The 14,420-nt window shown below is 40.2% G+C and overlaps 1 protein-coding gene across 1 annotated transcript in view; it reads left to right on the top strand.

Annotated features, from left to right (window-relative positions):
* Positions 1–2,872, top strand: part of VAV3 (vav guanine nucleotide exchange factor 3) — a 166,160-nt gene extending 163,288 nt beyond the window's left edge. Inside the window, exons 26-27 of the mRNA XM_062581141.1 lie at positions 643–794; positions 2,484–2,872. Coding sequence (XP_062437125.1) covers positions 643–794; positions 2,484–2,525 — 194 coding nt within the window. The 3' untranslated portion in view covers positions 2,526–2,872. The remainder of the gene's footprint in view (positions 1–642; positions 795–2,483) is intronic.
* The last annotated feature ends 11,548 nt before the right edge of the window (positions 2,873–14,420 follow it).

The raw sequence follows: 14,420 nt of genomic DNA, 5'->3' as shown, positions 1-14,420 counted from the left end.
CTTGATTTACAGAGTAAACTCCTGAAAAGAGTGGGGGTTATGTTAGGCGATGCTAATACAGACTGTAACAAGGGATCTGTATGAATTTGCCATGGAAATTCCTTACTTTTTTGTCCATGCTGATGTTAACTTCCAACTTGATGTGGATTAATACTTAACTTGGGAGCTCTTTTTGAAAGAACAGCACCTTAATCTGTTTTGCTTCATTAGAGTTTTAAAGCTGAATTAACTGTAAATGCTATTAATTCCTTTGGAAAGAAACTAGTGACCTGTAAAATATGTTGATGCCTGTACCTGGCAGCAAGCTTTATAATAAAACACAGAAGTGTAATACTTTCAAGTATATTTAGCAATTGGAGGGGGGGGATATTTTCTTTATAGTTTATGTAGTTAGAGTATTTTTTCTAAAAATAAAATGAACTGTGAAAGATCCCATAAAATCCATTCAACTTGCACAGTGTTAACCTATGGAAAAGCTTCTTGACCTCTTTAGTGCAGGCGCTTTCACGTTTGCATAAAATTAATGCTAATGTGTGTTGTCATGAAATCTGTTTTTTATTTTACAGTACTGCTCTTTACATTACTGTAGTACCCTTTAATTAACAAACTCTAATAATATCAACTTTTCCTGTTTCATTTCAGTGCTGAGCCCAAAGGTAATAGGCATTGCCATAGCCAGGTATGACTTCTGTGCAAGAGACATGAGAGAACTGTCCTTACTGAAAGGGGACGTTGTAAAAATTTATACAAAGATGAGTGCGAATGGCTGGTGGAGAGGTGAAGTAAACGGAAGGGTACGTTTTTTCTTTGTCTCATTTTGTACTGCCTTTGTTGACAAGGATTTTGTTCCTGCGTCGTATGCTGCCTTATACTGAAATTCACAAGACCCAGCGTGTTCCCGTGAGTGTGTCATAAGAGCCAGGCATTGCTCCTGATCAGCCTTCAGGATGAATTGGGTTAATTAATGCAACCTAGCAGGCTGAATATTTGGAAACGATTGCTCGCTATGAAAATAACGAGGCTGAGCGTCAGGATCTGGTTGAGTTTCTGGGCAGCCTGGCGAGCAGCATAGCGCGGGGTGGTTTCCACACCTTCCGCTGCGAGGCGGCATTGCAGCCATGGTTTTGCAGAGTTCTGCTCCTCCGGATCTCTAAAAACTTAGCTCGTATGAAGTGGCGTATTTAGCGGGGGTTTCAAAAGATCGCTTTACACTACGCTCTGAGACTTGTGTGGTGGTGTTTGCAAAGAAGTAAACTTTCAGTTTTGACCTCCAAAGCCTGTATTGTTTCAGTCTGATCCTACTACTCCTTAGCACAGGTGAATCAGAAGTACCGAGGCTGCTGTCCCCGTGCCAAAGAGGTAACACACGGGGACACTGGCTGCCCGATTTCCCTCCTGCTTTGTGAGCAGGGTGGAAGAAAGCAGAGAATTCACTGGAGACTGGAAACAAAAGTTGCAAATCTAACTGAACTAGATAGGGCAGGGTATGTTTGGATTTACTGCTTTGTGCTATTTGGGAAACTTTTATTTTTTTTTTTATTGGTCATGTCCATACTTGTGATTTTAAAATGAAACAGTCACTTAGGCAAGAAGAAATAGGGAAAGAGAAGAAAGATGCACACTCTACATGTGAAGAAAATTGAGGGTATCATTCTAATGCAGCTACCCACCTCCTAAAGTACTGCCTGTTGTCAGCTGGCTGAGCTGTCTTGCTGCTAGCTCACCTCAGCTCTGTGGGGGTGCTTTGGCGAGGTGGTCTAACAAAACTTGTGCAGTCACTCCTGGTATGCTCTAGGTTTGGTTTGGGGGTCTTTCATCAGTGATTGACAGGGTTCCTAAATGACTTAGGAATAAAGGGGTCAAAAAAAAAATATAAAATAAATAGATAAGACATAATTAAAAAAAATGACTTTGCCTGTCTGTATATCTAACGTAATCCTTATTTAACATATCAATAACTTCAGAATGGAGATAGCTTTATCATTTATGAAGTGTAAAATGCTGGACTCTGCTTTCCAACTCTGTTATTTAAATATGCTTTTGGCTGCACAGGGATTTAACTGTATGTGCTGCAATAGCAATGCAATACAATCAGTCACTATTTTCTTTGTAAGAGGATTCCCTGGACCTGACTGAAGCCTGTGGAAAAGTTAACTACCCGTTCGGCAGACTGCAGCATCCTGCCTGCAGTAAAACTTTTTCTGCTCTTAGACTTTCTTTTGAATGCTTAGATTTCTGATTTGGACAAGAGGATATTTTTAATTATTTTTTTAAGGAGAAGAGAGGTTTTACTTTCTATATCATCATATCTGTAATTTATTCCTCTGTTAAGGACAGTTGCCCTAACTCTGGCAGACCAGTCAAATTTATCTTTAAATCTTATTCTTATATTTACTAAACAGATCCATCCTTGTTTTACCTAGATCGACTCCTTGAAAGACTGTGTATCTCATACTATTTTGTTCTGTTCTTTCCCTTCTTAGGTGGGCTGGTTTCCATCAACTTATGTTGAAGAGGATGAGTGAACTAAAAAACTTTCTGTACTGACCAGCAATTTCAGGGATTGTAGAATTTAATATCTGCAAAGTATTATTGGTCTTGTTAAGTATTTAAACAGCAGCATTTTTGTCTGTCTGAACCTTCTAGTCTTAATGCTGGGATTTCTACAGAAGTTTGTGCTGACAGTTTATTGCCTTGCCCAGAGCTGTGCAAGAAACAACCTGCCAGTTTGCCATCACTGGGGATCAGTACAAAGTCCAACCCTCGCCTTCCTGGAAGATCTCGGGAAAACAAATTTCTTTCTGCTCCTTTTCATGTCACCCTGTTAGTACACCATAAATACTAGCCGTGGCTGAATGTTTAATAAACCTCTTTTTTCTAGCTAACATCTGTGATGGTACAGGGAGATGAAGGCTTATTTTTCCTTATCACTGCATGCAGAAAACAGAGTTCAGTCATTCCAGTGTGCATAAAGTGTAGTCAGTAGACTTGTCTTGAAACATCAAACTACCTTACTTATCACCTTACAAACAGTTTTACGCTCACAAAAACATTCTGAAGGAAATGTAAATGTAGTAAATATGAATAGCATTCATGCATATATAATTAGTTAACTAACTTCTTTGAGGTCCTGCCTAAATTTTGTAAGAATTTGTTTAATGACAGGATTTTAAAAAGGTGTGGTGATGTGGTATTGCTAGAAGGAGCATCCACAAAGTGGAATTGTGAGATTCCTTGTTTATCATCCCAAAGATTTTTGTGTGTGCGTGTGTTTCCCCTCCTCCCCTTCCCATATAAGCCACTGACCATGGAAGTGCAACCAAGGATATTGATGGCAAGATGTGTTTTTAAAAGCACCAGCATCAACACTGCATAAATGTTGTAGTCCTATTCTGTAGCAGGGTATATTAATGCAGCCACGGAGGGGCTGGGGATGTTGGCAGGATTTAACTTTGCAGTAAGAATGCACTTAACAGCTGTGTTCAGATGTTAACTAGAAAAACATTCTGTTTGTTCCTGTGCATGTATTGGATCTGTAGGGTCTGAAGAAGTAAATGGTAAAAGGTAGTATTGGAAAAAGTAGGATTTCTTTTTTTAATTACATGCAGCAATGTATGCAAGATGGTGTCACTTCTCAAGTGTAAAACTGAACGTCATGCTTTAAGCCCTTGGTTGATTCAGATGAACTTTTGGATGCTTTCAGTTATAAGCTGTCTTTTCTTTCTTAGACAGGAGTTTCTACCACTTTTTGTGCACTTGCAAGGTAATGTAAAGGCATGCTGCAAGGTTTTGGTGTGTCCTTTCCTCTGTCCTTTCCTGGGTGTTATTGGAAATGCAATGAGTGTTTGGTCTTGTTGCACTGTTATGAACATCCTCACAGAAAAATGTGTGTCCAGGTTGGCTGGCTTGAAATCTGCAGGGCTCATAAAGCGGTTTCCCTGCTTAGGTGAGGCAGTTTTAAAACATATGAAGTGTCAAAACTGCTGTAGTTAGGAGCTTAAATAAATGTGGATGATGTCTTCAGATACGTGGTTTCTAATATTTAGGTATTTTCTGACTCAGTTTAAGCTTGTGAGAAACTAAAAAGATCGTAACTGCATTTTTATGCTAGGCTAATGTTTTCCTCCTTCAGCATTACCAATCAAGAAAGCAAATTCATCCTATCCTATGTCCTCTATTGCTTTTCCCTGTCTTGTTTTCACATGGGCATCTTGCCATTTGTATATACAGACATGGCATGGGGGCCACTTTTTCCCGCCAGGATAAGGTCCACTCTTCTTCCACAGAGCAGAATCTGTGCCAATACATGTTTCAGCTTCCTTTTGGCTGCTCCCAGTGTTCTGTGCTTCTTCTGGCCTTCTCTTGGCCATGGGGAAGAACTAAGCGGAGCACGGAGGATTCACAGGAGTCCTGCCTGTCTGCAGTCATCTCGCCCACCAGCTGTGGCTAGCGTAGGCTGCGGTGTGACCAGGTCACAAGGGGACCTGCTACTCAGAAGTCTTCCACTTGTGGGTGAGAGTCAGCCTTGCAGATGAAACTCTGCTGATGCTCTAATGTTTCAAAGATTTACCTCAAAATTATGTAAACTGTGATTGTGTTGAGTATATTACTTGATGGAACAATTCAGAGCATTTGTAAATATGTAGATTACGCATTAAGCATATTTTGTAAATGATTTGTACAGCAGTGTAGCCTGGGATATACTGTCTCTGATCATGCTCTGCCATGCAGTTTGATTGGCATTTGTGGGTCTGATCATATCCTCCTTAAGCAGACAAAGTCACAGTTCTGCCTGCTTAAGGGGTAGAGGGTTCAACTTTAGGTCTGTGAAGTGTTTAGTGCTTTGCTGTCATATAGTTCTGAGAAGAAGCAGTTTAATTCAATACAAATTAAGAAATGCATCAGTGGTTTTCAGGAGCTTGTTTTTAGAACCATCCTAAAGTTGCTGTAAAGCTTTTAAGCAATTCCTGGGTCCAGCAGTCAACCCTGGGAAGGAACGAAAGCCACAGCTAGACTGACTTCTGTGGTAACTCTGTGCTTGGTCCCTGTATTGATTGAGTTAATGCTGCATCTTAAACTGTATTTTGAGTACCAAAGATTTACTGAATATTCTGGAGTGTCTCTTTCATGTGCTGCTTTTGCTTGTATGGAGATCTTATTGTCGTGTGCTGATGGAGTTGCAGTGCTTAAATTTGTAATATTATGTAAATATGTTAAATATAATAAACTGGTTACTTTTTTGTTTAATAGCATGTGTCAAAATGTGTATTTGGCTAGTATGAAGCTTCTGCTTTGTTTCTCTAAGCACCTTCTCAAAGCGAACAGGAGTTGATAATGTTTTGGTTTTCCCACATTTGTATAAACCTTGTTTAGCTGTAAGACTGAGCTGTCATCTGTCATCGTGAATGGGACAGTATAGTTTTTCTTGAGAGCTTTTCTATTGTTAAGTATGTTAATTTATTCTCCTGCTGCATCCAGGAAAATGCTGCTGCTGCTGTGTTTGGGATTTTTTTCCCCGCTATAGATGGTATTGGAATCAGATTCATATACTATTGATCTTTAATCTGTTGAAGATGCCTGTAGGTTTTGATTGAACAAAGGTTTAAAAAAATGTTGTGTCATATTTCATGGCTATATACTTTGTCTTCCACTTTGTTTTTCCCCCTTTATCATATGAATTAACGTACAAGTTCACGTTGAATTGAGCTCAAATCTGAAAATACAGTCTGTGCTGGATTTCATGGGCTACTTAACCTTTCCATGGTGTAACTGATTCATGCATTTTTTTATAATATAACCTTTATGTTTATTAAAATATATCTGGACAGGTGAAATTAATTCAGCAAGGTCAGTGGTGGTACAACTGCAATGTTGTTTCCTTGTGTCACTTCTATTTTTCAATAGCAAAGCTTTTCTTGTGGAACCACCCTTTTAGCAGATAATCATTAAACTTAATGAGGCATTTACACATCTCTACAGATGTAAGGCATAATTTTCCTGTCACCCGTGAACATATCACATAACCAGAAGTTACACCTAACAGGAGATGCAAAAATGTTTCTCAATTAAATTCTCTTGTTAACAATATCACACGCAGTCACAGGCATTCTCCATGCTCTTATGTGCGAGAAGAGATGTGTGTCCTCTGGTGGGTGAGAAGTTGAGAAAGCGCCATAAATAGGGCATAAGAACTACTTGGTTTTGGATTCTCAATAATCTGTTCAGTTGTGAGACTTAAAAGCTTACCTGAAAACCTCAGCCTGAAAGAAATCTAGCTTCAGCAATGACAGTTAGGCCAACCAGGTTACCTTTCTGATCTGCCTCGCAGGCAAACATGCAGTGCTCTCTGAAGGAGACGATAAGGTCGATCCTCAAGGTTCCTCTAGTTCATAGAGGTAAGCGAGAGATGCTGTCCACAAAAAAATGGAGTTTGCACAAAATACCAAATCTCTGGACCAGGTTTTGTTCCATTGGCTTTGATACTCGTTGCAGAAATGGTGATGTTTCTAATTCACAGTTGGTATAGCCAGTACTTTGGAAAAAGAGCTGCAACTGCAAATATAATATATGCTCTGTCAGACACAGTTTTACCTACTGTATCAATGCTATGGTAAATTAACTCGTCTCTACTGCAAAGCAGGCTACCCAGAGCCTCCTGTGACTATTTGATCTGCAGTTCACCCTCTTCAGTCTGAGAGCACTGCTGCTTCCACTGGAGCGGCAATTGCTGCAAACTCCATAATTTGCAATACAGAGCTGAGCAGCCCTTCGGTTGTCCGGTACGCGGCAGTGATCTGCACTATGGCACGTGTATAATCTCTTCAACCAGATGGTGACAGTCATGTTGCAAGGCAGGTAGAAAGGTAAAATAACAGGTGAGAACTGAAGATGGTGTGCACATGTCATCCATGGTACATTAGCAAGCCAGAATAGTGTTTGTTTTCATCAAGTTCAGCTACGGTCATCAGTAGCACCCAATCTTGAATCTTTCAATCTATTCATTTACGAGAAGTTCACAAGCTTTTCTTGAAATGTGTTATGGAATTTTAGCTCTCACCTAGATGTCCATTATATGGAGGAAAGTGCAATTTTGAGTCATCTTGACTTTATCAAGCTATGGGCTGAGATGTTAATGATACATATTTTTTCATTGAATGCCGAAATGATGATGAACGTATAATTAGATAACAGAAATCTAGAAAGGATTAAGCATCAGAAATGGACTGCATCAGGGCTATACATTGCATTATCTCAGCAACTTTCTTTTCAAGATCAAAGAGCCGTTTGTTTTTATAGCAGATGAGATTGGAGTTTCTAATTTGGTTTGTAATTCCTGAGCAGCTGTAATGTATTCTACCTGTTCACTTTAAGGATCTCTACTGCTTGCATGATTGTAAGATCAGATTTTATTTAATAAGCCTTCTGAAACGTCTGAGATTCAGCTGGCTTTTTTTTGGGGGGGGGGGGGGGGGGGGGAGGGGGGAGAGGTGTTACGTTTTTTGTCTTGTAACATTCTTATCAGAAACTCTGTGAGTTCGTTTTAAAATGCTGCAGTCTGACCTTAAGTAAAGTCATGGTTATGATACCTGGCAGGTTGGGAGGTGGCTGTTTGCCAAGAGGAAGGAGGTTGTTTTGCCTCTTTCAGAACTCTGTTTACGTTAATAGTGTGAGGGCAGAATGTGGCTTTAGGAAGAACAAATAGAGGAGATGGGAGAACTGGAAGTAGAAGGTTGGTATCATACCATTTGTGTCAGAAACAACCAGGTGTATGATAAGTTTTTATAAACCGTTGCCCAAGATGCCAAATGCCTAATGATAGCATTGGACTGGAAACAGAAATCCTTCAGTGCTTCTGCATGGGAAAACTTTGCTCGTGCAGATAGAACTCTAAATATGTCTTTAAAACTGCCTTGGGAAAAAATAAAGCTAATTAAAGTTTTCCTTGGAGATGCAGTATTGTTCCTAGGATTTTAATTATTATCCATTTATAAGGCTAACAACAGTGTGTACAGCTGAACATTTTCTTAGGAATTTTACAGTACAGTCAGTGTTCTGGTAGCTGTCATGTATTTATAGTGTGCAATGTGCCAGGAGGCCTCCACTCCACTAAGTTGCGACGTGATGTACACACAATTTTCTTACCTGTTCTCCATGTTGTTTTTCCTTTTGAATCTTGTTTATTTTTCCTTCTCATTCAGCGCTATTCAAATTGATATCACAGAATGATTGTCAGCTGGATACTGTCTGAGCACAGCGCTCTGGCTGGGAGCTTTCCCTCCTCCTTCCTGTGCGTTTGCCTCAGCGCTGCTGGAGGGAGACTCTGAGTGGCTTTAAGGAGGGTGCACAGAAACTTTTGATTTAAAATGGGGGAGAGAAACACCTACCTCGGAGGAATTTTGGGGCCAGAGAGATTGCAAAAGTTCAGTGGAAGATTTACGGAATCTAGTATTAAAAGTCACATCAACTGTGATCCCTACAAGAATAGCTGCAAGGGCTGGATGGTATTTCAGGAGCGCTTGCTGAGCAGTGCAGGCTGGGCGGGGGGGGGGATGAGCTATCCCCAGACAGCGGGGGAGAGGCTTTTTTCTTTCAAAAATCGTGGACTCTTCCTATGTGTTTTACTGTGGCTAGGTAATAACTCGCTGCTTTTCTGTAGTGCTAAAACTGAGGCTGAATAGCGATAACGCCCCGCTGGTGCCTGGTTTCCCTGCGCCGGGGGGCAGTACGTATGCCCTCCTCGGTGCACGCCTGTTTGTGCGTACCAGGAACGGAGGAGGGTTTTATGCTCTGGATTTGGTGCATCTCTGAATACAGCTTCATTAAACTTCCCTGCTTCGTCTTTGTGAGGGATGAAAGATTAAACTCCCGGGAACTGGGTGTTCTGTAATGCTCTGGGTGTGACTCTCAGGTGTCATCCAGTTTGGATGTTTTGGCTGAAGGAGCACTCGAACATAGTGTTCTCTGAAAGGGAGGTTTGTTCTTTCTTTCTTTTTTTTCTGTTGCTCTCCTCTCTCTCTTTAATCAGAAAGATTGTTTTAAAATTTAGCTGAGGTGTGGTGCAAGCCAATGTGCCCAGTCCCAAAATTGTACGACTCAGAAGTATATTGATGTGAACTTTGTGGATGAAAAAAACCACAGGCATATTGTTTAAGCAATCATGTCTGATGATTTGGGGTGGGAAGGTGTTAATATCCATTGCTATTGTGGGGGGAGAGAGGAAGGACTTTGATTACCCAGCAACTGCTATTTTCCCAAGAACAGTTCTAAGTAAAGGATAAAATAGCTATTTTGTATGTTCATATTTTATTTACAAAAGAGATTTTATTTTTACAAATACGTAGCAGTGTAAATATATTCAGTGAGATCAGGTAAAGATAAGAATTATAAGATTAAAGTGCTGATTACTTACCAAATAAGTATGTAATTGTGACTTTTTCCCAGATAAGTAGCAGAAAATCAAGCCCAGCAATCCAAACAAAATCTAGGCACTGCTTTTGAGTCTTTGTAACGTTTTGGTTCATAATTTGGGCGTACGCACCCTTTTTGCTGCCTTCCCCTGGGGGTGGGAATGGAGGCTCAGTCTGCCCGTGGTCAGAGCGGATCGCGACACCTCAGAATCATACAATGCTTAATAAGACCAGATCTACAAAAAGCCTTTTGGTCTCTCATATCTTTTGAGGCATGCTTGCAAACACTCATACAAGTATGCAAAGGATTTCTACAGAGAATATTACATACCAGTATTTCTTTTGTCTCTTACCTTAAAGATTTGCATGGCTTTGGAAAAAACAGCAAGCTTCCAAAAAGCGGTAATTCCCAGCTTGCACAGACTTCACTGGCAAATCTCTGAGGGTCTCAGGCTATTTTTAGGGAGTTAGAGCGTATTCCCCCCTATCCAGGGCTGGGCGGTTCCCCTGGATTTTGAACCCCTGAAGGTGGTAGGGATGGATGAACGGCTCCATCTGGTCTAGAATTTTTAAGCTGTCAGATGACTCTCTAATCGAGTCCTGTCATTTGAGTGTGGCCCGTTGCTAGATGCCCATTTTGAAGGTGATATTTCCCCTAACAAACAAATTCTCCACAAACAAGCAGTACTTTTCCTTGTCTGGAAAACACATTTGTAAAATTTTCAAATGATGTCATGCAAGCACAGGCTGTCAACAGCCTGGAGGATAGACTGTAAATTACACAGATAATGACAAATTAGAACAATGATTTAGGAAAAAAATGCAATTAAATAAGACATCTGTGAGGTTATATTTACAGATGGAAAGAATTGTCTGCCAGATCAGACTGAGGGAGCAGCAGTAATGTAATAAGAGAGGAAGGAGAGTAATAGAGGACCATGTGCAGAACATACGTCAACACTGTCGTGCTGTGAAAAAGGCAAATACTCTCTTGGCTTGCAGTAACACGAATATCATTTGTAAAAGTGAAGTAATCCTTTACTTTGATGCTGGTAAGTCTTCAGCTGGAATATTTTGTCCAGTTTTGGGCACTAAACTTTGTAAAAGATGCAGCTGATTGTAACGAATCATGATGAGGCCAACAAGGAAGGGTAAGGAAATTGGGAGTTGTTTGAACCCAGTTACTGGAGAGAAGGCTATGGTGATGTTCAAATAAGTGAAAAGTTTCAGGAAGGTTAAGGAGACTAAACTGTTCTCTACAGTCACTGTAAATAGTATCAGAAGAAACAGGCTTGAACTGCAGCAAGGAGATTTAGGCTAGTCTTTAGGGAAATTTTCTGAAGCTACCTAGGCAAAAAAATAAATTGCGTGGGGAAATTGTGGAATCTCCGTTGCTGGAGGTTTTTAAGATACGGTTAGCTAAACGTGTCACAGACACTTTATATATAGTTAAGCTGTCCAAGATGCATACCATGTGTTCTGGAGCTCCTGCTGTGCTACTTTTCTGTGATTGCCTTTCAGCTGAATAGTGCTTCAATCAACTGCTGGTCTTTGCCAAAAACTTGCAGAAATATACCAACGTGGAGTGAAAAAGAGGTCCAAAAGGTAATAAGCTGAACATCTAATATAGAGCTGGCAGATTGCTAAATAAGCAAACAGTTTGAGTCTTCACAGATTAAAACATTTACTTCAGACTTGCAATTGAATCATATTTAGCTCTATCAGTAGTGTAAACATGGTGTGTAACCACAGTCTGAAGAGCTGGTTCACAACGGGAAGCCCCACTAAACAGCATTATTATTACAGATGATAAGTATACTTTTGATAGAACATATTGTTGCTCCGATACATGCAGTGTTGTCAAAATCGAAATGTTTCTTAGCTATGCACTGGTTTCTGGGAAGATTGACAAGGAAGGCATCTCAGGTACCATGTTGTGATAGTCAGATCCAAGCAGATGGAAAGTGAGTGATCTGAGAAAGAGAAGACTTTGCTTCAAAATCCTTCCTGTAAATGAGCAAAAAATGCATTTTTGTAAAAGCGAAAAAAGAGTTCTTTTTTTTTGTGCAGAATTTGTAAAAGTACTGCAGGTCTTAAAATTTGTCCATAAAAGAGGGAGTGGTGAAGCAGCTATCAGCAGGACTGGAATTTTTTTTAATGTCAGTTGATTGAATGAATACTAGTGCTTTAATTCTACATGATGTGCGAACACATCTTTTTCTTGTTTAACTTCTAGATTAGTACCAAATTACACTGTGAGCTTTGGGGAGTCATCGTTTCCCTGAGTTTCTATGTGTGTACCCAGCTGAACTGAGTTTCAGTTACTGGATTCTCATGAGTATTTTGTAGTTACCACCGAAATGAACCAATAAGCACAGAAAAGAACTGTAGTCCAAATAGTATGCATCCAGTCAGTAAGACACTACTAAAAATAGGTATTTTATCTTTCTGGCTTTTCATGAGGAAAACAGTGCAGAGCAAGAAGCTTTATTTGAGTATCACTGGAAGAACAGTTCTAATTAATAGTAGAATTCATCAAACCATTTAGTAGCCTAGTGGCATAAAATAATGATTAATAGACCGTGTGATGTGTGGCTGCAGGAGATGACAATGATTAACCTGTGGCGTGGGAATGTGCCCACAGAACAACTGGAATTCAGATGGGATGGGATGGGACAATGTTAGTGCTTTCATGTGTCCCTGAAGCTTGGCCCATCTCCAGTCACAAAATGGAACTGTTTCCTTGACTGATTGCACTGTATATATCATTTATTGCACATCTGTGCGAGTTCTGGCTCGGTGGCTGCTTACTTTGGGGCAGATGCTGATGCATCCTTGCACGACTCCACCCTGCCTTTGGAGAACTGGCAAAACACTGATGTTGGGATGGTGCTGTACTGTCATATTAACTTGCAATAGTATTTATAATTTGTTCAAAATTATCTAGCTGCTGGAGTTGCAGTTACAGCTGCAAGGTAAGATTGACTTACACAGTATGTGCTTGGATATGTATACAGAACGTTCTCTTCTTTTTGGTCCATGTGATTAGCCAACACTTGGGAACTTGCTAAACTACTTTTAGGAGAGGAATTTGGGGAAAAAAATCATGTATTTCTTTGGTGCAGCCAGTATCCTTGCAAAGAATATACAAAAATTTCCATTTGCCAGACCAAGAACCATTTTCCTTTCCAGAAATTCATGTTGCTCCTTTTTCTGGTGAATACTTTGTTAAAAGAAAACTTTGTCTTTGGCTTCCTTCCATGCCTGTATTGCTTTCCTGGTTTCTCCTGCCTTTCTGTGTTTGTTTCTGCCTCTTTCTCCTTTAAACACACAAACACAAGAGCTCCAGTCAATCCCTCATCCCAGTTTTAGGAGGCAGTGCCCAGAGAGACCTTCTGCCAGCTTGTGTTAAGCTTTCGCAAGGAGTACCTTGCCGTGGGCAGTGGTTTCTTATTGTTATACTCGCCAGTGCAAGAAGCATTTAACTGCGCTTTCCATATAACTAGTGTGAAAAATGCGTAGTAAAGCATTAACTTGTTGATGACTGATCCATACCCTAAATGTACATTTTAAGGTAGCCAGGAACACTTCCTAGCACAATAACACAGCATTGGAATATATATAAAATATAAGAAACTCTATGGAATACAAATGGTATCAAATTTGACAGAACTCATGCTTTAGGTATGATCAGAATTTTCTCTGTTTCTGAAAGTAAGCCTTTTTTGGAGGTATCATATTTTTCATTTACTTCTGTGGCATATGGATTAATGTTCTCTAGCGGATGTTTTTATAAGAGAAGATCCCAAACTGGAATCACCATAGCACCTATTCAATAACAGCACTTTCTCATTTAAGACTTTATGGGACACCTTCGGTTTGGTTTCTGGGAGGCAAGGTGAGAGAAGTTTCCTGTAAGAGGAAACTGAACACCTGTGTTAATAACATTCAATTGAGAATAGAACTCAGCGATTTTGTATTATTTCAGAATATTTTGCACTGTTTTTCTGCTTAGGTGATCTTCTGTGCTTCAGTTATGCAACACGGTAGCATGTTTTGAGGGCAGGGAGAAAAACCCCAAACTGAGATATGCTTTAAATATATCAGGTTACTTTCAAGATCAGAGTTCACTGTCACAGTTTGTTGATGATGTGTCTGGAACACTTGAATCATGTTATATTTGTTTCTGAGGAGGAAAAAGCATCTGACGCCCAGGCGCTGGTGGCTAGCCAGCATTCTCGGAAAAAGCGCAAACTTGACCGGGACTGAAAAGTTCAGCTGTCACATGCACCTTTACTTGTCAAAAGGACAGAGGCCGGTGCAAGCTGGAGCCATATGGATTAATCAAGATGTATGCTCCTCAGTTATTCAGCTGCGTGAGTTTTAGCAGTGACAGTGCCTCAGGACATGTCTCAGAATAGGTCATAGTGTTATGGCAATCAGATAAAAGAACTGTCCAGAAAATTATATTCCAGCTGCATCTCAGGCAAACTGATCTTCAGCACATAGGGAGGAACATATTAGCATCCTTGTATCGCATGTACAAAGCCAAGGTTAAAGTATAACCCACAGGCTGCACAGAGGCCTCAGCTTCAATGACTTGGGTGGCAGCTAGGCCTTCCTAGGCTGGGGCCCCAAAGGTGTAGCAGCCCAAGAACATAAGAGTTAAAATAGACCCCAAATCAAGACCTATTGCTCTACTCAGCTCTTTGTTCCATAAAGGAAATGCTTTGAGAGCAGTTTTTTGAAATGTGTACGGTTGATGTTTTTGGCAAAACTCCATAGGATGAAGAATCTATCAAAAAAAAAAAAAAGTTTGAGGAACATGAATTGTGACGGCCTTCTCCCTGTTCACGAGATGACTTGCTTGGAGTTTCTCTTTCCAACAGTAAATTCAGAAAACCCAAATACTCCCCTGTTTGTTGGATGCAATTACAAACTACCCACAGGGCAAGTAAAGCCCGTTAGCTGGAAATGGGCTGCGCTATCTGCAAAGATCCTATCTGTGTTGAC

This window comes from Rhea pennata, chromosome 8 (genome assembly GCF_028389875.1).
Source record: "Rhea pennata isolate bPtePen1 chromosome 8, bPtePen1.pri, whole genome shotgun sequence".
Classification (NCBI taxonomy): Eukaryota; Metazoa; Chordata; class Aves; order Rheiformes; family Rheidae; genus Rhea; species Rhea pennata.
Note: the sequence above shows the minus strand (reverse complement) of the source record. Positions and strands in the feature narration are given on the sequence as shown.